Source organism: Phyllobates terribilis, unplaced genomic scaffold (assembly GCF_046119375.1).
Source record: "Phyllobates terribilis strain yellow unplaced genomic scaffold, ASM4611937v1 Scaffold_5__5_contigs__length_657084704, whole genome shotgun sequence".
Classification (NCBI taxonomy): Eukaryota; Metazoa; Chordata; class Amphibia; order Anura; family Dendrobatidae; genus Phyllobates; species Phyllobates terribilis.
In genome coordinates, this window is record NW_027362765.1 from 363,998,886 (window position 1) to 364,026,244 (window position 27,359).

The window sequence follows — 27,359 nt, forward strand, 5'->3', positions numbered from 1 at the left end:
CAACTTACAAAGTTGAACATTTACTTGTCTAGAAGACAGTGTGACGAAACAGCAGCCGCCCCACGGAGCGAGCGACCTTACACTGCAGGCTACAAATAGTGCTTTCATTTCCCGTAAAGATAACGGACCAGCGCTCGTACGACCCTCTGAGTCGGTAGCATTATAAATTAAAAGGGTCCTGATTCAAGATGGCGCATTGTGAACATGTAGGAAACACTGTTAAAAAATTTCCATTATATGGAATAGTATAGAACTGAAACACGAAGTCTAAGCAAAGCTGTCACCAGACAATCACGGGAACCTATTGTTTAAATCAGGCTTTTGTGTTAAATGTATTTTTTAAAATGTTAACTTTTTTTTTCCCATACTACAATCTGCATGAGTAAAAATTTTACAAAAATGTTGCAATTTCATGCAGATTATTGGGGCCATTTCAGACTCGAACTTCTTGTTTCAGGAAACATCACATGTATTGTATTGAGGCATCTAATGAGCATGTGCAAAAGTCATTATGAAGGGAGGAGGTGAGCTGTGATATCAGCTGGGTATAGAGGTGTTATCACAATCATTGTACAGGAGGAGGTGAGATGTGACATCGCTTATTGTGAATGGCAGATCCTGTGTAATCAGCTGTGTATAGAGGTGTTATCAGTCATTGTACAGGAGGAGGAGGAGGTGAGCTGTGACATCACCTATTGTGATTGATGGATCCTGTGTTATCAGCTGTATATAGAGGTGCTATCAGTCATTGTACAGGAGGAGGTGAGCTGTGACATCACCTATTGTGATTGGTGGATCCTGTGTTATCAGCTGTATATAGAGGTGTTATCAGTCATTGTACAGGAGGAGGTGAGCTGTGATATCAGCGGTGTATAGAGGTGTTATCAGTCATTGTACAGGAGGAGGAGGAGGTGAGCTGTGACATCACCTATTGTGATTGGTGGATCTTGTGTTATCTACTGTATATAGAGGTGTTATCAGTCATTGTACAGGAGGAGGTGAGCTGTGATATCAGCTGTGTATAGAGGTTTTATCAGTCATTGTACAGGAGGAGGAGGAGGTGAGCTGTGACATCACCTACTGTGATTGGTGGATCCTTCCTGTGTTATCAGCTGTATATAGAGGTGTTATCAGTCATTGTACAGGTGGAGAAGGAGGTGGGCTGTGATATCAGCTGTGTATCGAGGTGTGGTGTGTCATTGTAATCCTGTCCATGATGATAATGAGACTACTGAAAACTGTTTCTGAAAGGACAGGAAGTACGAGTCTAAAAAAGCCCCAGTGGTCAGTGTGAAAACTGCAGGATTACTTAATTTTTCTTTATAAAGATTGTGATATGAAAGCAAAATTACATTGCCAAAAATGTTTAAAAATTACACGTAAATACAAAAACCTAATTTAAACACTAGGTCACTTTTTCTGGTGATCACTTCTGTATAAAAGGGCAGCTCCACCTAAATTTAGTTTAAAAAAAAAAATCTCATTAGTAATGCAGGTCAATATGGTGAACGGCAAGTCATGGCTACTGCTTCCATCACAGCTGGCAAGTGTGTCATATTGGTCATACTGCCGGCTAGGTGCCAATTATCAGTAGTGGTCAGGCCACCAATCAAGACAGACGATCTCCTGCCGCCGCTGCCTTATTAATCAGATTTTTTTTGTAAAACTGAGATAGAGAACTCTTTAAACTATCAACCAAATCCTTGTTGGTTTTGCAAAATGCTCAGGCGGTGTGATTATAGAAGTGCCACAAGTTCTGCGCATGCTATAACAAGAGGCCATGCTGAGGCTTGTAGTTCTGCCAGAGTTTTGTCTAGTGCATCCAAAATAAAAGTTATGAGCAAACAAAAAGTTATTTAGTGAATTGTGAAAAATGTAAATGCGATATCGTCACCAAGTGTGGACGTTCCAGCGCGAGTTGCCAAATACCAAGTCCTTAGAGGTCAAGATGATCAAAGGCTGGGACAAACTTCTTGTAAACTTGGCTGATGGAAGTAAAGAAACTTTTTGCTGGTAGATTGAATATGTATCAAGGACCATCTCAGGAAGGAACTAAAGAATAGTAACTGTAACTGGTCTCCGGAATGAAGGGTACTACAAGACCCAGCAGAGAGCACGCCGTTGACCACAATGAGGAAATTCTTTGTTTTACACCATTCCGTGGTGAGTTTGTATAAAAGTCTTCTAAGATGCCGAATTAAGGCAAAGACCACATGACAATGAATCTCATCTTCAAAGATAACATACAGATTTTGTATGGAATATGTAACACCGTAGGCAGTTGTGCTAAAAAGTTTAGACCGCTGTAGTGACCTCCGAAACTGCGGGAGTTGTGTGGTCTTCAGGGAATGCCCTTATTAAGAGAACGAGCTGGTCAAAAGTTGTTTTTTTTTGGTCCAGCAAAACAGAAGAAAATCCCCTACAACTGTCCAACTCCATTCAGGGCTGGAGATCTGAGGAACAAAAATTTTGATTGACTCCAATAGTGCAGAACTAGTGAGTGCGGGCAGCCAGTCTGATCCACTGCCGTCAGCCCAGGACTCTTAGGCGGGGACAGCCAGTCTGATCCACTGCCGTCAGCCCAGGACTCTTAGGCGGTGGCAGCCAGTCTGATCCACTGCCGTCAGCCCAGGACTCTTAAGCGGTGGCAGCCAGTCTGATCCACTGCCGTCAGCCCAAGACTCTTAGGCGGTGGCAGCCAGTCTGATCCACTGCCGTCAGCCCAGGACTCTTAAGCGGTGGCAGCCAGTCTGATCCACTGCCGTCAGCCCAGGACTCTTAAGCGGGGGCAGCCAGTCTGATCCACTGCCGTCAGCCCAGGACTCTTAAGCGGTGGCAGCCAGTCTGATCCACTGCCGTCAGCCCAGGACTCTTAAGCGGTGGCAGCCAGTCTGATCCACTGCCGTCAGCCCAGGACTCTTAAGCGGTGGCAGCCAGTCTGATCCACTGCCGTCAGCCCAGGACTCTTAAGCGGTGGCAGCCAGTCTGATCCACTGCCGTCAGCCCAGGACTCTTAAGCGGTGGCAGCCAGTCTGATCCACTGCCGTCAGCCCAGGACTCTTAAGCGGTGGCAGCCAGTCTGATCCACTGCCGTCAGCCCAGGACTCTTAAGCGGTGGCAGCCAGTCTGATCCACTGCCGTCAGCCCAGGACTCTTAAGCGGGGGCAGCCAGTCTGATCCACTGCCGTCAGCCCAGGACTCTTAGGCGGGGGCAGCCAGTCTGATCCACTGCCGTCAGCCCAGGACTCTTAGGCGGGGGCAGCCAGTCTGATCCACTGCCATCAGCCCAAGACTCTTAAGCGGGGGCAGCCAGTCTGATCCACTGCCGTCAGCCCAGGACTCTTAAGCGGTGGCAGCCAGTCTGATCCACTGCCGTCAGCCCAGGACTCTTAGGCGGGGGCAGCCAGTCTGATCCACTGCCATCAGCCCAGGACTCTTAGGCGGGGGCAGCCAGTCTGATCCACTGCCATCAGCCCAAGACTCTTAGGCGGGGGCAGCCAGTCTGATCCACTGCCGTCAGCCCAGGACTCTTAAGCGGGGGCAGCCAGTCTGATCCACTGCCGTCAGCCCAGGACTCTTAAGCGGGGGCAGCCAGTCTGATCCACTGCCATCAGCCCAGGACTCTTAGGCGGGGGCAGCCAGTCTGATCCACTGCCATCAGCCCAAGACTCTTGAGCGCGGGCAGCGAGTCTGATCCACTGCCATCAGCCCAAGACTCTTGAGCGTGGGCAGCGAGTCTGATCCACTGCCATCAGCCCAAGACTCTTGAGCGGTGGCAGCCAGTCTGATCCACTACCGTCAGCCCAGGACTCTTAGGAGTGGTATAGCAGCTTGATACTAGCACTGGAATATCCCTCATCGCTGCCCAGGCTCTGCCGGCTACTGTGGTCCTCCAGGTCACTGATGCTGGTGCTGCTAGAACTGTCCACTTCTAAGTTGGAGAATTCTGTGCTTTCGATGTCCACCTCGATCTCTTCTGTAGGGGAGAAAGAACATAATCATCAATTAGGGAATCATCATAACAAAATATTCCCGACCTTCATCACTGCACGTGGGCACAGGACGTCTGGATCATGCTACAATGTCTACCCTGGGCTTATGGGTTCGGATTAGCAGCATCACCATGTCCATCACCATTTCCAACCACCCAGTGTACGGGCACTGCAGCACAAGACGACGCAGCGCCAGACTGGTGCTCCTGCCCTTTCCAATGATCAGAGTGATACCATATTTCACAAGAGTGGCATATTTTATAACAGAGGAATTCCCTGTTAAGGTGTAAGAACGGCTCTCGTCAGTCTTACCTCGTTCAGAGTCAGACCGGTCAGAGGACATGCTGGAACCGACACTGTCCGCTCGCACGCGCTCCGGCTCCGCACAGCCCTGCAGCTGCTCCAACCTTCTCTTCAAAAACCGCTGCTCCCTTTCCAACATCTCCATCTGGTGTTGGCCCTTCCGCGCAGAGTCTTCAAGTTTCTACAGGGACATAAAAAAAATTACCTTTACACCCCCCAAAGTGACATCACTGATCTCAAATCCCAGGGGATCACTGTTCCTCTTGGCGTGAATATCCGAGACTGGGGCTTTTGTAACAATCCAGTCATGCCCCGTGCACCCAAACTACTTGATGGAGGGAGGACTTCACATCCTCTAACATCCTCACACGTATATAAAATCCCCGGGACTCAGATCTGCCCCCCATCCTCCTTCCCTCCACAACATTTAGCTCTGATGCCTGCTGTCCATACCTTGATGTGCAATTTGGCTTTGTTTAGTAGCCCCAGGGTGGTGTGCCTGCTGCTGTCGGCCTCTAGGGGTATAAGGTCCTTCAGCCGTTCTAGGCAGAGTCGTAAGTGGGCCCTCCTGAAAAAGAAAGTCACGCACCTGTCACATGATTTCTCAGGGGGGTTTAATTAAAGGGGTTGTCCACTACTCTTATATTGAAGGCCTATCCTTAGGATTGGTCATCAATATCAGATCCGTGGCGTTGCGACACCTGACAACCACCACTGATCAGCCATTCCTGGAGACGGCCTGATTTGATCAGTTGCAGGCTGCACAGCACACCTGACGGCTGCACCGCACACCTGACGGCTGCACAGCACACCTGACGGCTGCACGCCACACCTGACGGCTGCACGCCACACCTGGCGGGTGCGGTGGGGGACTGCACATCTGCCCCTGTTGGAATGGATGTGCATCTCTGTAGCTGATCACATCAACCGGGAACAGCCGATCAGTGGAGGTTGTAGGGGGTCCGACAACCTTAGGAAGGGCTCAAACCTCTATTCTTGACACAGTATTAATTCTATTTGCACAAAGACACTTAAGAGGAGAATCCCCTTAATAAGAGTCTTTACCGGTCTGCGCTGGCCCAGGGGTGAACACATAACAGGGACCCCTCGTCCGCACTCCTGTTCCCATCTCTGTTCTCACTACTAGATTATTTTTATTCCATTTTTATTAGCTCTGAAACGGTCACCGGATGCCAGAGAATTTCACTCCGAGTCTTTATCTGTACAGAACACGCTTGGCGCGGCGCCCGCACTACGTCTGACCTGTCCGTATCACACTCTATGTTGCCAAATGTGTCTCTCGGGGCCAAACTGGCGGCTAATGCTTCATCACCTCATCTTATAATAGCCCCCCCACCTGGGGTGATATATGTAAGTTATGGGTCAGGGGTCGCCTCATATATATAAATTATGGGTCAGGGGTCACCTCATATATGTAAGTTATGGGTTGGGGGTCACCTCATATATATACAGTATATATATAAGTTATGGTTTGGGGGTCGCCTCATATATATACAAGTTATGGGTCGGGGGTCGCCTCATATATACACAAGTTATGGGTCAGGGGTCACCTCATATATACAAGTTATAGGGAGGGGGTCACCTCATATATATATAAGTTATGGTTCGGGGGTCGCCTCATATATATACAAGTTATGGTTCAGGGGTCGCCTCATATATATACAAGTTATGAGTCAGGAGTCACCTCATATATACAAGTTATAGGGAGGGGGTCACCTCATATATATATAAGTTATGGTTCGGGGGTCGCCTCATATATATACAAGTTATGGTTCAGGGGTCGCCTCATATATACACAAGTTATGGGTCGGGGGTCGCCTCATATATATACAAGTTATGGGTCGGGGGTCGCCTCATATATATACAAGTTATGGTTCGGGGGTCGCCTCATATATATACAAGTTATGGTTCAGGGGTCGCCTCATATATACACAAGTTATGGGTCGGGGGTCGCCTCATATATATACAAGTTATGGTTCGGGGGTCGCCTCATATATATACACAAGTTATGGGTCGGGGGTCGCCTCATATATATACAAGTTATGGTTCGGGGGTCGCCTCATATATACACAAGTTATGGTTCGGGGGTCGCCTCATATATACAATTTATAGGGAGGGGGTCGCCTCATATATACACAAGTTACGGGTCGGGGGGTCACCTCATATATACAAGTTATGGTTCGGGGGTCGCCTCATATATATACAAGTTATGGTTCGGGGGTCGCCTCATATATATACAAGTTATGGTTCGGGGGTCGCCTCATATATATACAAGTTATGGTTCGGGGGTCGCCTCATATATATACAAGTTATGGGTCGAGGGTCACCTCATATATATATAAGTTATGGTTCGGGGGTCGCCTCATATATACACAAGTTATGGTTCGGGGGTCGCCTCATATATACACAAGTTATGGGTCGGGGGTCGCCTCATATATACACAAGTTATGGGTCGGGGGGTCACCTCATATATACAAGTTATAGGGAGGGGGTCGCCGCATATATATATATACACAAGTTATGGTTCGGGGGTCGCCTCGTATATACACAAGTTATGGGTCGGGTGTCGCCTCATATATATAAGTTATGGGTCAGGGGTCGCCTCATATATATAAGTTATGGGTCGGGGGTCGCCTCATATATATAAGTTATGGGTCGGGGGTCGCCTCATATATATAAGTTATGGGTCGGGGGTCGCCTCATATATATAAGTTATGGGTCGGGGGTCGCCTCATATATATTATGGGGAGGGGTCACCAGATTTTGCAATAACCTCCCACCCCTCCCCCACCATATCACCTGGGGGGAGTTATTATAAGTTATGGGGGGGGGGTTTTTTTCGCCTGATCTTACATATATCACCATATCACCTGGGGGGAGTTATTATAAGTTATGGGGGTTTTTTTTTTTCGCCTGATCTTACATATATCACCATATCACCTGGGGGGAGTTATTATAAGTTATGGGGGGGGGGGGGTTTCGCCTGATCTTACATATATCACCATATCACCTGGGGGGAGTTATTATAAGTTATGGGGGGGGGGGGGGTTTCGCCTGATCTTACATATATCACCATATCACCTGGGGGGAGTTATTATAAGTTATGGGGGGGGGTTTCGCCTGATCTTACATATATCACCATATCACCTGGGGGGAGTTATTATAAGTTATGGGGGGGGGGGTTTCGCCTGATCTTACATATATCACCATATCACCTGGGGGGAGTTGTTATAAGTTATGGAGGGGGGGGGGGGTCGCCTGATTTTATAACAACTCCCCCATCCCCAGGGTGATATATGCAAGTTATGAGGAGGGGGGGGGGGGGGGGAACCTCACATATGTAAGTTATGGGGAGGGTCGCCTCATATGTATAAGTTATGGGGGGGGGGGTCGCCTCATATGTACAAGTTATGGGGAGGGTCGCGTCATATGTATAAGTTATGGGGGGGGGTCGCCTCATATGTACAAGTTATGGGGAGGGTCGCGTCATATGTATAAGTTATGGGGGGGGTTGCCTGATCTAATAACAACTCCTCCCTTCCCCCAGTGTGATATATGTAAGTTATGAGGAGATGGGGGGGGGTTCGTCGCCTGATCTTCTAATAACCCCACCCCCCGGGGTGATGTATGTAAGTTATGGGGAAGGGGGTCGTCTGATCTTATAATAACCCCCCCCCCCCCTCGGTGATTATAAACTGTTTATTGTTCTGGCTATAACCCTAATAAATCATCGGCTGCAGGGGACAATGTGTAATAAATCCTGTGACCCCGTCCTAACCTTGTGTCCCCCCAGCCTCCCACATTCCTTGAGTCCTCACTCCCCCATGCGGACCCCAGCCTTCCTCATACAGTCCCTGCACTCTCAGGAGTTTCTCACATTAGCCCAGATCCAGAGGAGGATGAGGGTTATCACTGACATCACTGCCCCCGCCGGCTGTCACCCAGCTTTCCCCGACTCCTGAGAGACACATCCCACATGGCGCAGTCTCAGCCAATCACATGGCGCAGTCTCAGCCAATAAGTATCCGGCAGCGACTCACCGATTCTTCTCCAACTCGTTGTGCGTCGACCTGAAGAAAGAGAAAGAAATCATATCAGTAACAAGCAATGATGGGGGTTGTAGTGCTGCGCAGGTCTCCGAGAGTGTATCATGCATGAAAAGCTGAGATGTAACTGTTTAACCAGCAGTATCACACATAATGGGCTTAGATACACAGTTCAGCAGAGAGTATCACAAATAACAGGCTTAGATACAAAGCTTAGCACATGGTATCACACATAATAGGATTAGAAAATAACAGCCAGAATCACACATTAAGTTTTTAGATACATCAGCTCAGCAGTCAGTATCACATATGATGGGCTTAGATGCAGCAGACAGTATCACACATGATGGGCTTAGATGCAGCAGACAGTATCACACATGATGGGCTTAGATGCAGCAGACAGTATCACACATGATGGGCTTAGATGCAGCAGACAGTATCACACATGATGGGCTTAGATGCAGCAGACAGTATCACACATGATGGGCTTAGATGTAGCAGACAGTATCCCACATGATGGGCTTAGATGCAGCAGACAGTATCCCACATGATGGGCTTAGATGCAGCAGACAGTATCCCACATGATGGGCTTAGATGCAGCAGACAGTATCACACATGATGGGCTTAGATGCAGCAGACAGTATAACACATGATGGGCTTAGATGCAGCAGACAGTATAACACATGATGGGCTTAGATGCAGCAGACAGTATCACACATGATGGGCTTAGATGTAGCAGACAGTATCACATATGATGGGCTTAGATGTAGCAGACAGTATCACACATGATGGGCTTAGATGCAGCAGACAGTATCACACATGATGGGCTTAGATGCAGCAGACAGTACCACACATGATGGGCTTAGATGCAGCAGACAGTACCACACATGATGGGCTTAGATGCAGCAGACAGTATAACACATGATGGGCTTAGATGCAGCAGACAGTATAACACATGATGGGCTTAGATGCAGCAGACAGTACCACACATGATGGGCTTAGATGCAGCAGACAGTATCACACGTGATGGGCTTAGATGCAGCAGACAGTATCACATATGATGGGCTTAGATGTAGCAGACAGTATCACATATGATGGGCTTAGATGTAGCAGACAGTATCACACATGATGGGCTTAGATGCAGCAGACAGTATCACACATGATGGGCTTAGATGCAGCAGACAGTACCACACATGATGGGCTTAGATGCAGCAGACAGCATCACACATGATGGGCTTAGATGCAGCAGACAGTATCACACATGATGGGCTTAGATGCAGCAGACAGTATCACACATGATGGGCTTAGATGCAGCAGACAGTATCACACATGATGGGCTTAGATGCAGCAGACAGTATCACACATGATGGGCTTAGATGCAGCAGACAGTATCACAAATGATGGGCTTAGATGTAGCAGACAGTATCACACATGATGGGCTTAGATGCAGCAGACAGTATCACACATGATGGGCTTAGATGCAGCAGACAGTATCACACATGATGGGCTTAGATGCAGCAGACAGTATCACACATGATGGGCTTAGATGCAGCAGACAGTATCACACATGATGGGCTTAGATGCAGCAGACAGTATCACACATGATGGGCTTAGATGCAGCAGACAGTATCACACATGATGGGCTTAGATGCAGCAGACAGTATCACATATGATGGGCTTAGATGTAGCAGACAGTATCACACATGATGGGCTTAGATGCAGCAGACAGTATCCCACATGATGGGCTTAGATGCAGCAGACAGTATCCCACATGATGGGCTTAGATGCAGCAGACAGTATCCCACATGATGGGCTTAGATGCAGCAGACAGTACCACACATGATGGGCTTAGATGCAGCAGACAGTATAACACATGATGGGCTTAGATGCAGCAGACAGTATAACACATGATGGGCTTAGATGTAGCAGACAGTATCAGATATGATGGGCTTAGATGTAGCAGACAGTATCACACATGATGGGCTTAGATGCAGCAGACAGTATCACACATGATGGGCTTAGATGTAGCAGACAGTATCAGATATGATGGGCTTAGATGTAGCAGACAGTATCACACATGATGGGCTTAGATGCAGCAGACAGTATCACACATGATGGGCTTAGATGCAGCAGACAGTATAACACATGATGGGCTTAGATGTAGCAGACAGTATCACACATGATGGGCTTAGATGCAGCAGACAGTATCACACATGATGGGCTTAGATGTAGCAGACAGTATCACATATGATGGGCTTAGATGTAGCAGACAGTATCACACATGATGGGCTTAGATGCAGCAGACAGTATCACACATGATGGGCTTAGATGCAGCAGACAGTATCACACATGATGGGCTTAGATGCAGCAGACAGTATCACATATGATGGGCTTAGATGTAGCAGACAGTATCACATATGATGGGCTTAGATGTAGCAGACAGTATCACACATGATGGGCTTAGATGCAGCAGACAGTATCACACATGATGGGCTTAGATGCAGCAGACAGTACCACACATGATGGGCTTAGATGCAGCAGACAGCATCACACATGATGGGCTTAGATGCAGCAGACAGTATCACACATGATGGGCTTAGATGCAGCAGACAGTATCACACATGATGGGCTTAGATGCAGCAGACAGTATCACACATGATGGGCTTAGATGCAGCAGACAGTACCACACATGATGGGCTTAGATGCAGCAGACAGTATCACACATGATGGGCTTAGATGCAGCAGACAGTATCACAAATGATGGGCTTAGATGTAGCAGACAGTATCACACATGATGGGCTTAGATGCAGCAGACAGTATCACACATGATGGGCTTAGATGCAGCAGACAGTATCACACATGATGGGCTTAGATGCAGCAGACAGTATCACACATGATGGGCTTAGATGCAGCAGACAGTATCACACATGATGGGCTTAGATGCAGCAGACAGTATCACACATGATGGGCTTAGATGCAGCAGACAGTATCACACATGATGGGCTTAGATGCAGCAGACAGTATCACATATGATGGGCTTAGATGTAGCAGACAGTATCACACATGATGGGCTTAGATGCAGCAGACAGTATCCCACATGATGGGCTTAGATGCAGCAGACAGTATCCCACATGATGGGCTTAGATGCAGCAGACAGTATCCCACATGATGGGCTTAGATGCAGCAGACAGTATAACACATGATGGGCTTAGATGCAGCAGACAGTACCACACATGATGGGCTTAGATGCAGCAGACAGTATAACACATGATGGGCTTAGATGTAGCAGACAGTATCAGATATGATGGGCTTAGATGTAGCAGACAGTATCACACATGATGGGCTTAGATGCAGCAGACAGTATCACACATGATGGGCTTAGATGTAGCAGACAGTATCAGATATGATGGGCTTAGATGTAGCAGACAGTATCACACATGATGGGCTTAGATGCAGCAGACAGTATCACACATGATGGGCTTAGATGCAGCAGACAGTATAACACATGATGGGCTTAGATGTAGCAGACAGTATCAGATATGATGGGCTTAGATGTAGCAGACAGTATCACACATGATGGGCTTAGATGCAGCAGACAGTATCACACATGATGGGCTTAGATGTAGCAGACAGTATCACATATGATGGGCTTAGATGTAGCAGACAGTATCACACATGATGGGCTTAGATGCAGCAGACAGTATCACACATGATGGGCTTAGATGCAGCAGACAGTATCACACATGATGGGCTTAGATGCAGCAGACAGTATCACACATGATGGGCTTAGATGCAGCAGACAGTATCACACATGATGGGCTTAGATGCAGCAGACAGTATCACACATGATGGGCTTAGATGCAGCAGACAGTATCACACATGATGGGCTTAGATGTAGCAGACAGTATCACATATGATGGGCTTAGATGTAGCAGACAGTATCACACATGATGGGCTTAGATGCAGCAGACAGTATCACACATGATGGGCTTAGATGCAGCAGACAGTATCACACATGATGGGCTTAGATGCAGCAGACAGTATCACACATGATGGGCTTAGATGCAGCAGACAGTATCCCACAATGGGGTTAGATACAGCATCTCAGCAGACGGTATCAGATATAAAAGGATTAGATACAGCCGGCCCCTAGCTCTTGGAGGGTATCCCGGTGTCTCAGGACATCTTGTATGTTGCACAGAGTTCACTTGAGGTTAGGAGACGCAGAATAACAGGAACCGGCGGAGAACATGTAAGCCGCTTAGTGCCAGACACATAAAGCTCATGTTCTGGCCGCACAGTAACCCGGCCCCAAATATCATAGCAGGCGGATGACAGCGTGGATCCCCTCCGGGGTCATAAACCTGCAGGACGCGGCCCCCCTCCCTGTAATGGGACTGGGGTATCATGAGGTCACACAGTCCAAGATGGAGGAGCCAAAAAATGCTGAATGGAAAATCTAGATCACGGGGGTTTGTGTTTTTCTGGGCTGGATGTAGATACAGATTATCTCCCATCTGGAATCACTTTACTCCACTTTTAACCCTCCTGCTGCAAATGGGACTGGAGGCCTGAATGGTAAATCTGCGGATGTGAGCGATGCAGCAGAGCCCAGATTGTCATTTAGCACGGCTCGTGATCCCATCTCTGATTCTCCCTAATTTTTTAAAGTTAAATGATAAACTCGGCTCTGCTACATCTCTTCGTATTGGATTCCTCAAATATTGGAGCACGTCTTTCCAAATCCTGTTCTTTTCCACTGATTCAAGAGTCTTAAAAAGACCCCAAATAAGAACAGGAAATCCTTGTTTTCTAGAAGCGCAGACACAATGTTCACATCCAGAAATAAAGGCCAAATCTCCCGGGTAAAACTTCATTTCTGGAAACTGCATCAAAAACAGAGACAACTCTACCCAGCATTGTCCACTCTTAAATTGTAGAGGTCGCTGATGTCATTTCCTGCCGGTCCTGCGTATAGAGCCACGCTGAGAAGAAGCAAAACAGGAAACCCTCATAGTCAGTTCTGCAGAAAACTGCAGCTTTTACATAGAAGCAGCTCCTTGAAAATTAGGGCATGTGCACCCGATACCCAGTTTATATACTCTCCAGAGCACAACTCACTATCCTGCTGGTGCAGTCACTGTGTACATACATTACATTACATTACTGATCCTGAGTTACATCCTGTATTATACTCCAGAGCACAACTCACTATCCTGCTGGTGCAGTCACTGTGTACATACATTACATTACATTACTGATCCTGAGTTACATCCTGTATTCTACTCCAGAGCTGCACTCACTATTCTGCTGGTGAAGTCACAGTGTACATACATTACATTACTGATCCTGTACTGATCCTGAGTTACCTCCTGTATTATACTCCAGAGCTGCACTCACTATTCTGCTGGTGCAATCACTGTGTACATACGTTACATTACTGATCCTGAGTTACCTCCTGTATTATACTCCAGAGCTGCACTCACTATTCTGCTGGTGCAGTCACTGTGTACATACATTACATTACTGATCCTGAGTTCCATCCTGTATTATACTCCAGAGCTGCACTCACTATTCTGCTGGTGCAGTCACTGTGTACATACATTACTGATCCTGTACTGATCCTGAGTTACATCCTGTATTATACTCCAGAGCTGCACTCACTATTCTGCTGGTGCAGTCACTGTGTACATACATTACTGATCCTGTACTGATCCTGAGTGACATCCTGTATTATCCTCCAGAGCTGCACTCACTATTCTGATGGTGCAGTCACTGTATACATTACATTACTGATCCTGAGTTACATCCTGTATTATACTCCAGAGCTGCACTCACTATTCTGCTGGTGCAGTCACTGTGTACATACATTACTGATCCTGTACTGATCCTGAGTTACATCCTGTATTATACTCCAGAGCTGCACTCACTATTCTGCTGGTGCAGTCACTGTGTACATACATTACTGATCCTGTACTGATCCTGAGTGACATCCTGTATTATCCTCCAGAGCTGCACTCACTATTCTGATGGTGCAGTCACTGTATACATTACATTACTGATCCTGAGTTACATCCTGTATTATACTCCAGAGCTGCACTCACTATTCTGCTGGTGCAGTCACTGTGTACAATACATTACATTACTGATCCTGAGTTACATCCTGTATTATACTCCAGAGCTGCACTCACTGTGTACATACATTACATTACTGATCCTGAGTTACCTCCTGTATTATACTCCAGAGCTGCACTCACTGTTCTGCTGTTGCAGTCACTGTGTACATACATTACATTACTGATCCTGAGTTACATCCTGTATTATACTCCAGAGCTGCACTCACTATTCTGCTGGTGCAGTCACTGTGTACATACATTACTGATCCTGAGTTACATCCTGTATTATACTCCAGAGCTGCACTCACTATTCTGCTGGTGCAGTCACTGTGTACATACATTACATTACTGATCCTGAGTTACATCCTGTATTATACTCCAGAGCTGCACTCACTATTCTGCTGGTGCAGTCACTGTGTACATATATTACATTACTGATCCTGAGTTACATCCAGTATTATACTCCAGAGCTGCACTCACTATTCTGCTGGTGCAGTCACTGTGTACATACATTACATTACTGATCCTGAGTTACATCCTGTATTATACTCCAGAGCTGCACTCACTATTCTGCTGGTGGAGTCACTGTGTACATACATTACATTACTCATCCTGTACTGATCCTGAGGTACATCCTGTATTATACTCCAGAGCTGCACTCACTCTCCTGCTGGTGCAGTCACTGTGTACATACAATACAGTACTGATCCTGAGTTACATCCTGTATTATACTCCAGAGCTGCACTCACTATTCTGCTGGTGGAGTCACTGTGTACATACATTACATTACTGATCCTGTACTGATCCTGAGTTACATCCTGTATTATACTCCAGAGCTGCACTCACTATTCTGCTGGTGCAGTCACTGTGTACATACATTACATTACTGATCCTGAGTTACATACTGTATTATACTCCAGAGCTGCACTCATTATTCTGCTGGTGCAGTCACTGTGTACATACATTACATTACTGATCCTGAGTTACATCCTGTATTATACCCCAGAGCTGCACTCACTATTCTGCTGGTGCAGTCACTGTGTACATACATTACATTACTGATCCTGAGTTACATACTGTATTATACTCCAGAGCTGCACTCATTATTCTGCTGGTGCAGTCACTGTGTACATACATTACATTACTGATCCTGAGTTACATCCTGTATTATACTCCAGAGCTGCACTCACTATTCTGCTGATGCAGTCACTGTGTACATACATTACATTACTGATCCTGAGTTACATCCTGTATTATACTCCAGAGCTGCACTCACTATTCTGCTGGTGCAGTCACTGTGTACATATATTACATTACTGATCCTGAGTTACATCCAGTATTATACTCCAGAGCTGCACTCACTATTCTGCTGGAGCAGTCACTGTGTACATACATTACATTACAGATCCTGAGTTACATCCTGTATTATACTCCAGAGCTGCACTCACTATTCTGCTGGTGCAGTCACTGTGTACATACATTACATTACTGATCCTGAGTTACATCCAGTATTATACTCCAGAGCTGCACTCACTATTCTGCTGGAGCAGTCACTGTGTACATACATTACAGATCCTGAGTTACATCCTGTATTATACTCCAGAGCTGCACTCACTATTCTGCTGGTGCAGTCACTGTGTACATACATTACATTACAGATCCTGAGTTACATCCTGTATTGTACTCCAGAGCTGCACTCACTATTCTGCTGGTGCAGTCACTGTGTACATACATTACATTACTGATCCTGAGTTACATCCTGTATTATACTCCAGAGCTGCACTCACTATTCTGCTGGTGCAGTCACTGTGTACATACATTACTGATCCTGAGTTACATCCTGTATTATACTCCACAGCTGCACTCACTATTCTGCTGGTGCAGTCACTGTGTACATACATTACATTACTGATCCTGAGTTACATCCTGTATTATACTCCAGAGCTGCACTCACTATTCTGCAGGTGCAGTTGCGGTGTACATACATTACATTACTGATCCTGTATTTTCCTCCAGAGCTGCGCTCGCTATTTTGCAGATTTCGAGCTATTTTCTCTGACTCTTAATCTCTATTACTAATATCTGGTCAGGATTTATTTATTGCAGTGAATTGCTCTTGATTTTAGTGTAGGGTTTCGCTGGACAGTCAGGATCGGGGACGTTGGTTGTGATCTTGTATATTTTGGCTAATACCGCTGGTATTTTTCATCTTTGCAGGACACAGCGGGGTCCTGTAGTAGGGGGGGGGGGGCGCATTGGGGTGTCTGTCCCTTTGGGGTGCACTCATATAATGCTGGGCAGCCCCCTGATACAGCTTATTGGACACGCTCATACTATTGTAAGCCACTGTGGTGCACTACACGTATCTGTGTGATTGGCGCCTTATCCGTGTGCATTTATAATACACATATGATGGGAGTGTGAGTGGTCGGCCATCAGCACATACACCTGTGCTCCCTCCGCCTTTCATAACAGGACCATGACCCTCCGGCAGGATATTAGTATGTGACCCCATATTGCTGACGGCCTCTTCTTTTCTTTGACACTTTTTTTTTTATTTCCAGTAAATCACTCTGCGTCTGCCCAGATCCTTGTATTTTGGGAAGAATCGGTTTTACACCAGGTGTTTTACCGCCATCTGACGTAGGAAGAGTTAACGGCCTCATCGTACGGTATTAGCTCAGCCAAGGATGTATTCACAAGCATGCTGACGGTCTCCAATAACATCTATCAACATTATATCTATTCACAAGCATGCTGACGGTCTCCAATAACATCTATCAACATTATATCTATTCACAAGCATGCTGACGGTCTCCAATAACATCTATCACCATTATATCTGTTCACAAGCATGCTGACGGTCTCCAATAACATCTATCAACATTATATCTATTCACAAGCATGCTGACGGTTTCCAATAACATCTATCACCATTATATCTATTCACAAGCATGCTGACGGTCTCCAATAACATCTATCACCATTATATCTATTCACAAGCATGCTGACGGTCTCCAATAACCTCTATCACCATTATATCTATTCACTAGCATGCTGACGGTCTCCAATAACATCTATCACCATTATATCTATTCACAAGCATGCTGACGGTCTCCAATAACATCTATCACCATTATATCTATTCACAAGCATGCTGACGGTTTCCAATAACATCTATCACCATTATACCTGCTGCTTTGGAATATAATAGGACTGGGGTAAATGTGATGTGGAGGCAGAAATTGCTCAAGAAAGGGAACAAGACTTGTGTGAACTGAAATGTAGATTCATTTAGACAACTAGGCAGGTGGACAAGTGAGCATCCCTGCGAGAGCGACAATGGGCACCCAAGAACCAAAGAAATCTAGCAGAACTTCTAACAATGGGACAGAAGTTGACAGTTTGGGGTGTCCCTTTAACATGTGTGAACCCCCCGTTCTGTATAACACGTCGGATCGGTTCTTACCTGTTTGTGCTGCTTCCTAGATTACTACTTCCGCTACTACTACACCTCTTGGATTTTAGTCTTCTTGTTTTAAGCCTGTGAAGATCCGAGCTGTCGCCAGAGGGGAAGCTGGAGGCGTAGCCATGTTCACACTCTGCGGACATAAAAAAAATCAGGAGTCAGAATCTGTGCTATAACAACGGCAGTGGTACTGCTGGGACTTGTAGTTTCCCTTTTATCAATTAATTCTGGGAAAGCTGGGTAATACATATTCTAGTCAGCCGCCACCATTAAAGCTCCCAAAAAAATTAAATAAATGTGCAATCAGTAGGACGGGATATTTATGGTTTATTGGATGGTGGATTAGGGGAATATCTATGTATATTCATCATCTTCTATATAAATGAGATACATTGTTGCACTTTTATAAAGGGTACAGAAAAGTTACATTATTAATATATAAAGATGTTTTTTTTCTGGTCACCAGGAGTGAATACTTTGTAACCGTCACCTCCAACTTCACAATCAGAACTCTGTACCATCCACCCTTCACAAACTGAGTCACCGCATAGTGATCTGTGCAGGGGCACGAGTGCCCAGCGTCGTGGCATCTGGGGCGTCATTTTACACCCGACACAGAAGAAAGTCAAATAAATCCCCCCCCACCCGCTACTTATTCACACATATATTTATAGCATTTCACATAAAAACCACAAGTTACCCTGTGTGCAGCAGCGGCATGTCTAACACTCGGGCACATCCAACTCCACACACAGGGGTGGGGATCACACATCAAAACAACCAGAGACCCCATCATTGCTACATGCACACTACATCTCCCACAATGCAATGCACCAAAAAAAAAAAAATGAACATTTCTTTTAAAAAATACAGACAGACGACATCTTTACCTCGCTCCCTCCTGTCCAGATAATCGGCAGCATCTAAGAGCCTCTGAATATTTAACATTCGTACGCAGTCCATAATGCAGTTTGTAGCCTTCAAAAAAATGTGAATTTGAAGTGCAAAAAAAAAAAAAGTGCTAGAATTATTTGCAAATAAATTATAAAAAGTTTCAAAATGTCTCTGATCCGTAAAAGACTAAATGCTGTTTGCATGAAATTAATAGAGATTTTAAAGGGCCCAGTAAGTTTTTGCAGCAGAGCAAGGCCTCAATAGGGCAGAGGAGCCTGATGAGGGTTTCAGTGCAGAATAAAAAGAAGGCGGAATGGCAGCTGATCCGTGCAGAGAGGAATGTTCTGCAGGGTGGAAAGAAGAAAAAAAATAGGTAATAAAAGGGGAAATGTGGTGTGAGCTGCAGGAGGGACTGGACTGTGAGCTGCCCACACTGCACTGACATCCAGATAAGAGTTTGTTTACTTCTTGCAGCAGAGACAGAGGGCTGGTCCCATGCAAGCTGAGCTGCAAGGAGCACTGGGAGTTGTAGTTTTCCATTCTGCAGTGAGCACATTCTTAACCCTCTCATTGCTAGAAGTTACTATTTTTTTTTTTTTGGTAGAAACAAAAGGACCCCTTGTCAAAAGCCAAACTTATAAATATGCAGATGTGACATGCAGCAGACAAGCTGGGGGCTCAAGACATTAGCATAAATGCAAATTGACCAGAATCTCCACACAAATATCCTAATAAACCCAACTTTTCAAAAGTTAAGATTTCTAGAAACAAAATGTCAGCTGCATATTCAGGAGTTACATTTGCAATATTGTATTTATATTATTGTGATCTTTTCTATTTTGATACTGTTTTTTTTTTTACTTTTGTTGCTTTTCTATCTATCACAGCGGTTTGCGGGGTTGGATTCTTTGTTACAGATTTGACATAAAGGCCTGGTCATGTGAAGGTCCTGCATCCAAAACTGACATTGGGGGAGATTATTTGCCTCCAGGGGGTCTCTCATCCATTTAAGTTATTTTCTAAGTAGGCTTGATGGTATGTGACCTGTGTGGGATCATCGCATCTGTGGGGGTCTCAATCAGTTCTTCTGTAGGGCTCCTGGGGCCACAGTGCAACACTGGTTGGTAATACAATTGCTCTTTGGTTATCATAGGAGGCAGATATTGACCTACATGCATAGATGTAGGGTTACACAATTGCAGTTGTTACTGTGAGTATTGTGCCAAGTGTGATCTTGCACCTTCCTTTTCTGGAGTCTAACAGACGCTTATTTCAGGGGACATAATAAAATCAGGCAGAAACATATGATTTATACAATTGTTTGACCCATAGAAACCACAATGTGGCCAGATCCCATTGCAACCAGTCGACAGATACACGTGGCATGGCAGGATTATAGTGACCGGTAGGTGTACCCTTCCTCACCCCATCACACTCCTCCGGCATGGCAGGATTATAGTGACCGGTAGGTGTACCCTTCCTCACCCCATCACACTCCTCCGGCATGGCAGGATTATAGTGACCGGTAGGTGTACCCTTCCTCACCCCATCACACTCCTCCGGCATGGCAGGATTATAGTGACCGGTAGGTGTACCCTTCCTCACCCCATCACACTCCTCCGGCATGGCAGGATTATAGTGACCGGTAGGTGTACCCTTCCTCACCCCATCACACTCCTCCGGCATGGCAGGATTATAGTGACCGGTAGGTGTACCCTTCCTCACCCCATCACACTCCTCCGGCATGGCAGGATTATAGTCACCGGTAGGTGTACCCTTCCTCACCCCATCACACTCCTCCGGCATGGCAGGATTATAGTGACCGTTAGGTGTTCCCTTCCTCACCCCATCACACTCCTCCGGCATGGCAGGATTATAGTGACCGGTAGGTGTACCCTTCCTCACCCCATCACACTCCTCCGGCATGGCAGGATTATAGTGACCGGTAGGTGTACCCTTCCTCACCTCATCACACTCCTCCGGCATGGCAGGATTATAGTGACCGGTAGGTGTACCTTTCCTCACCCCATCACACTCCTCCGGCATGGCAGGATTATAGTGACCGGTAGGTGTACCCTTCCTCACCCCATCACACTCCTCCGGCATGGCAGGATTATAGTGACCGGTAGGTGTACCCTTCCTCACCCCATCACACTCCTCTGGCATGGCAGGATTATAGTGACCGGTAGGTGTACCCTTTCTCACCCCATCACACTCCTCCATTATTACAGCTGTGGTGAAGAAGGTATGTCCTATGCAGGTTAATGCTATGGACAGGGAAGAGATGAGCACCTATTGGGGTTACCACTTCCTTACCCATAAACCATGGATGCTTGGGGCAGTCAATCACATTCTTAAGTTTTTCTTTCAATTTTTAAAACTACAAATTGGGAAGTTGGACATAAGGGAAGTGAGGTGGAAGGTCACACCGGTCCCTGATCCAAAGCAGGTCAGGGGGCTTCAGCAAAAGAGGAACCATGAGATGGTGTGTGACCACCGGCTCTCTGTGCCTCATGAGCAGACAGGGGTTCAGCAGTTTATCGGGAGAAAGTATTTGAGGAGTGAGAAAACCTATTTACTATTACAGCAAAGCAACAGAACAAGATAAGATAAGCGATTGAAAAGATATGCAGGACCCTGAGCCATCAGGCATATTGCTAAGGGTGGTCCGCGGCCTCTGGACCAGAGTCTGGGAATCTCTCCCTCCTTAGGCCTCATTCAGACGTCAGATTTTTTTTCGCGTCTGAGAAAATCGGATTATTCTGATCAGAGTTTTTTTCAGAGTTTGATCACAGTGCGGTCCGAGTATCGTCCGACTTTCTCGTACGAGGAGAAATAAAAAAAAAATAAAAAAATTCTCCACCTTCTTCATTCTGACAGTTCGTAAAAATCTGACCACACGCGGATGTACCCTGAGTGCAATACGATTTTTTTTTACAGACCCATTGACCTGCATTGCCGATTTTGATCTGACCCTCGGATATTTTCCGCTTACCACTCGGTCCAAGGAAATAATACCGGACACGTGAATGGCCCCATAGACTATCGATGAGAATCACAGATAACACGCTTATGAAAAATTCGGACGTCTGTATAAGGTCTAACTGCTGGATTCCTAGCGCCTCTTCTGATTAGTAGGCTCGGTGCAATGACTACCGACGTGGCTGCTGCGCCAGGAGCCTACAAATCTATCTGATCATCTCTATAATATATCATTGCTATAGACACGAGAACAATATTCTGCGTCTCACCGCAAGAGATATTATTTACTAGTGGAACATTCCGGAGAGTTCGGAGTTTGGCACATATTTGTCCAATACATTTAGCAAAATGCATCGGCTAAAAATGTCCGACAGTCATGATGACGAGCAATTTATTGGTGTGTCGTATCTAATATCCAAATAACAGCAGCTCTCCTCCAATAAGTGCAAATCCAACAGCAACGTCTCCGTTCCTCCTGAACCTTTCTCATCCAGGTCAGAGGTAGCGGTGACACCGGGGTCCTGAGGTCGCCCCCGATCCAGTCTACCATGTAAGAGCCTGCCATTATATTTGGAACATGGACCTATCCCATTTTTTCTCTATGTTATCAGAGGACTCTGTTGCACCCATCCTTACCACAGCGGGGACTGTATTCTTTTTTTTATTCTTTTCTTGTACATCTATCTAGTTATCATAATTGACCAAAAAAAAAGTCTCAGGGCCCCGGTTTAGCAGCCACTTTGGTAGTCCATGGCCACCACATCTTGTCCTCCCTGCTCAGAGCCTCTTCTGATTAGTAGGTACAGGGTGATGGCATCATTGCGGGGTGATGCCCAGATGACATCATGCCGGACCGACTGATCAGAAGAGGATCGAAGATGGTAGAAAAAGATTCCGAGGTCTATGGTCTGAGGTCCATGGACTACCAAAACGGCAGGAGAACCAGGGCCCTGAGAATCCTTTCAATCAACTCCATTATGACGATATCATATATATATATATATATATATATATATATATATATATATATATATATATATATATATATATATATATATATATTTTTTTTTTAACTTAAATTGATTATCCGTCTTGGTACAAGCAATTACCATTTCTGGAGGCCTCTCCCCAGCTCCTCCAGACTAACAACACTGCAGAGTCTGTCCTCCTCACCCCATGTGACGGAGCACTGTGAGAATAGGTCACCCCCCCCCCCCCCCCTCAAGTCTTTTGTCCACTGCAATTAAGTCCTGTCGCTTTAAACAAGAGGATGATGTCATCAGCCCAAAGAACAATCAGGTCCCGCCCCTCAGCAGAGCCCAGCAACCGCCTACATCACAGTGTCGGCTGCGCTCTGATTGGTGGACAGTTAATACCTGGTCCTGCCTTTCTTGACAGATAGCCAATAGAAAAGCAGCGATTGGGCTCCAGATGGAAACCACGTGTGCGGAGAGGAAGTGCAGGACGTGTGATGCTGCGAGAGCACCTGAGACTAGTGCGGGACCGGGGACACGTGACTGCTGATACAATGTAACAAGTACGGACGGAACGTTCCATGTGCAATCAGCACGATGGGGGGGGGTTCTAAGTAAATGTTCTGTAACTTCAGGGCTATAAGGTAGTGATTCTACACAAGACTTGGCCAAGTCCATCCATGGAAAATTACTCACAAGGAATGGCAGACTAGAGGTGGACACAGATGTCAGATGGCCTCAATACATAGAGAAGGGACAGAGACACCTGCCATTTCTAGAAGGCTCTGAACTATAAATCTACCCAATTATCTGGAGGGGAGTGTAGCCATGTACATGGGGGAGATCCCTCCTTTTCCTGCCTCTTTAAATCACCCAGCTTTCCCAGAAACAGATGAGACCAATAAATATTTGTATTTCACTGTGACTAAAGGACAACATTATTTTCTGGAGATTTATTGGTGAAAATCCATTTGACAGCACAGGGAGCTCCAAAGTTTTCTAAAGTTTAAGAAGTAAAGTAAAAGAAGAGTATCCACCAGTATATAGAGAGTATCCACCAGTATATAGAGAGTATCCACCAGTATATAGCTATATACCAGCAGCACACACCAAAGAAAACTCCAAGCAGAGAAGTGTGTGGAGAGACAATGGCCGGGGCTGGATTGTAGCCACATGCTGGGGACAGACAGGGTCTTTGTACCACAGCAGACAGGGAGGGTGGGGGTCTGTGCAGCTGCACTGGGGCAGCCACTGCTAAGGGTTAATCTACAGGTGCAGATGGGGAACATAGGGAATACGTGCAATGCGTAAATCTACTCTGGTGAGACCCCTGCTGCCTGTCAAAGACCCCAAACAGTAACGAGATAGGATTTCTCTCTCTTATAGTTACAGTTTATTTGTCGAATAGAGAAGATTTATTCTAATACTGAAGTTCTATATTCTGCACTGTACAGAGGGGGCATTTACTGGAGACCCCCCCAAATGATCTGTGAAGAGGATGATGATGATGGTCAGTCCTGAGGAGCAGATACATCACTCATCACACTGCCCCCCACAGATACTGTACAAGCCCCTGGGCACAGAGCCTGGCAGGACGAGGGGCAAAGTGAGGGTGACAGGGCTGGCGATTAACCCCTTACATGCAGGGCCATGATGCATCAGCAGATGGCAGGTGCCATGTGTAAGCTTCCTTATGCTGTCACACTTTGTAGTGGTGTAATAATGTGAATTGTGACCTGTTCCTGTCCTGTAGATTGTGGATTACACTGGGGCTGATACAAGGTCGTGGTTATTACAGGAGAATGTATCAGACCACTGTGTGGCCCATTCTAGGTGCCTGCATGTGGATCTCCTGCCTCTGGATCATTTGCTTCTAGCTTTTAGTTTGGGTTCCTGCCCTGTATTTTCTGTGTAGGCCTCGTGAATATGGATGTGCAGAGTTACACCCGCGGGCACTGAGGGCCTCCCCCCTCCCGCGGGCACTGAGGGCCTCACCCTCCTGCGGGCACTGAGGGCCTCACCCTCCTGAGGGCCTCACCCTCCCGCGGGCACTGTGGGCCTCACCCTCCTGCGGGCACTGAGGGCCTCACCCTCCTGCGGGCACTGAGGGCCTCACCCTCCTGCGGGCACTGAGGGCCTCACCCTCCTGCGGGCACTGTGGGCCTCACCCTCCCCCGGGCACTGTGGGCCTCACCCTCCCCCGGGCACTGAGGGCTCTTTGTGTCCTGATGACACGTGCAGTGCCAGCATCACAGCAGACAATAAACCCCAGCAACAGTCACTGCCCTGGTGCTCATTACACCCCAGATACTGACTAATGCCCCCACAAGTGAATGGGGTCAACAGCACATATATAAGGGATTGCAGCACAAGGTATACAGTATATATACGTGGGAATACAGCACAAGGTATACAGTATACACATGTAGTGTCCATGACATAGAAGAGTATGTAGGAGCAGATAACATAGAATCACACATGTAGGAGCAGATCACATAGAATCACACATGTAGGAACAGATCACATAGAATCACACATGTAGGAACAGATCACATAGAATCACACATGTAGGAGCAGATCACATAGAATCACACATGTAGGAGCAGATCACATAGAATCACACATGTAGGAGCAGATCACAGTATCACACACTTATATAGGAGCAGATCACAGTATCACACACTTATATAGGAGCAGATCACAGTATCACACACTTATATAGGAGCAGATCACAGTATCACACACTTATATAGGAGCAGATCATAGTATCACACACTTATATAGGAGCAGATCATAGTATCACACACTTATATAGGAGCAGATCATAGTATCACACACTTATATAGGAGCAGATCATAGTATCACACACTTATATAGGAGCAGATCACATAGTATCACACACTTATATAGGAGCAGATCACAGTATCACACACTTATATAGGAGCAGATCACAGTATCACACACTTATATAGGAGCAGATCACAGTATCACACACTTATATAGGAGCAGATCACATAGTATCACACACTTATATAGGAGCAGATCATAGTATCACACACTTATATAGGAGCAGATCACATAGTATCACACACTTATATAGGAGCAGATCACAGTATCACACACTTATATAGGAGCAGATCACATAGTATCACACACTTATATAGGAGCAGATCACATAGTATCACACACTTATATAGGAGCAGATCACATAGTATCACACACTTATATAGGAGCAGATCACATAGTATCACACACTTATATAGGAGCAGATCACATAGTATCACACACTTATATAGGAGCAGATCACATAGTATCACACACTTATCTAGAAACAGATCATACAGTAAAGATTTCGGAGCAGGCTATATACCAGGAGCAGTGCACATGGCCTGTATATGAGGTGACTGTAGACATCAGAGCAAATATCACCAGCACAAGAAGCACAGATTCATGTATGATGAGGACACATCGCACACAGGTGCAGGATCAGTACATGTGCAGGACATACAGAGGCTACATGCTGTACTGTATATGGGGTGATAGTAGCTTATATGTAGGGACAGCACTTATAGAAGGTCACACATGGTGGCAGTGACCCATGCCCAGTGCCCGGCTGCTGCACTGTATATGGAGTGCTGCACTGTATATGGGGTGATAGTAGCTTCTATGTAGGGACAGCACTTATAGAAGGTCACACATGGTGGCAGTGACACATGCCCAGTGCCCGGCTGCTGCACTGTATATGGGGTGATAGTAGCTTCTATGTAGGGACAGCACACTTATAGAAGGTCACACATGGTGGCAGTGACCCATGCCCAGTGCCCGGCTGCTGCACTGTATATGGAGTGCTGCACTGTATATGGGGTGATAGTAGCTTCTATGTAGGGACAGCACTTATAGAAGGTCACACATGGTGGCAGTGACACATGCCCAGTGCCCGGCTGCTGCTGGCAGATTCTGGCTGGTAACAATAGGATGGTGCCTGTTCTTTGTCTGGACATTAAAGAACAAGAAGAAACATGAAAGTTCTTCAGTTTTCGGCACCAGGAATCTGTTAGTCCAGGGCTCATAGAAGGCCTTACACCATGCTCAGGGCACAATGCCATCTTCTGTTCATGCCAAGCTGGCACCGGGCTCACAATAGACCAGGCTGCACTCAGACCCCCTCCACATCCTTTGTTTCTCTGCAGCCCCCTGGACTGCATATCCCCCGATTCTCCCACACCCCGGACCCCTCCATCCTTACTTTTCCTGTCTTGGTCCAGTCTCTCCAGGTAACTGGCTGCTTCCAGCAAGATCTGCACATTGTCCAAGAAAGTGGTGATATGCCCCATGTCCTGCCCCTGAGTGCCCAGTAACTCAGTCAGGGGGCACCTGGGTATCTGTGAGCCTGTGTCCATCATGTTGTCTTTCCTGGGCCGCCCTCTGACCATGTCTGCTAGGATGATCTGCTCTCCCTGTCCTGGGGGGACTCCACAATAACCCCCTGTGCACTTTATTCACTGGATGCAGGCGGGAGCCGGGCAGGTCCTAATGCCGCCGGCTGACCTACATTAGCATAT

The 27,359-nt window shown here is 46.4% G+C and overlaps 1 protein-coding gene across 2 annotated transcripts; it reads right to left on the minus strand.

The window, feature by feature from the left end:
* On the minus strand, positions 1–27,359 carry MXI1 (MAX interactor 1, dimerization protein). 2 transcript variants are annotated; one of them, XM_073684743.1, is made up of 6 exons: positions 27,044–27,359; positions 17,948–18,080; positions 8,357–8,386; positions 4,749–4,863; positions 4,305–4,476; positions 1–3,976 (listed from the first exon to the last, which is right to left on the minus strand). In XM_073684743.1, exons 1-6 carry the CDS (start codon positions 27,228–27,230, stop codon positions 3,813–3,815), a joined length of 801 nt encoding a protein of 266 aa, XP_073540844.1. In that variant the 5' UTR covers positions 27,231–27,359; the 3' UTR covers positions 1–3,812. The 2 variants fall into 2 exon arrangements, with proteins under 2 accessions (XP_073540844.1, XP_073540845.1); XM_073684744.1 differs by lacking the exon at positions 27,044–27,359 and adding an exon at positions 18,838–19,332.

Bases quoted from the DNA above. Each gene is read 5' to 3' on its own strand.
- MXI1 (XM_073684743.1), bottom strand. From the start codon at position 27,230: ATGGTCAGAGGGCGGCCCAGGAAAGACAACATGATGGACACAGGCTCA. The intron at 8,387-17,947 runs GTAAGAACCGAT...CTCTTTCTTCAG, and splicing joins CTAGGAAGCAGCACAAACAG to GTCGACGCACAACGAGTTGG. The intron at 4,864-8,356 runs GTGAGTCGCTGC...TTTCTTTTTCAG, and splicing joins AACGAGTTGGAGAAGAATCG to GAGGGCCCACTTACGACTCT.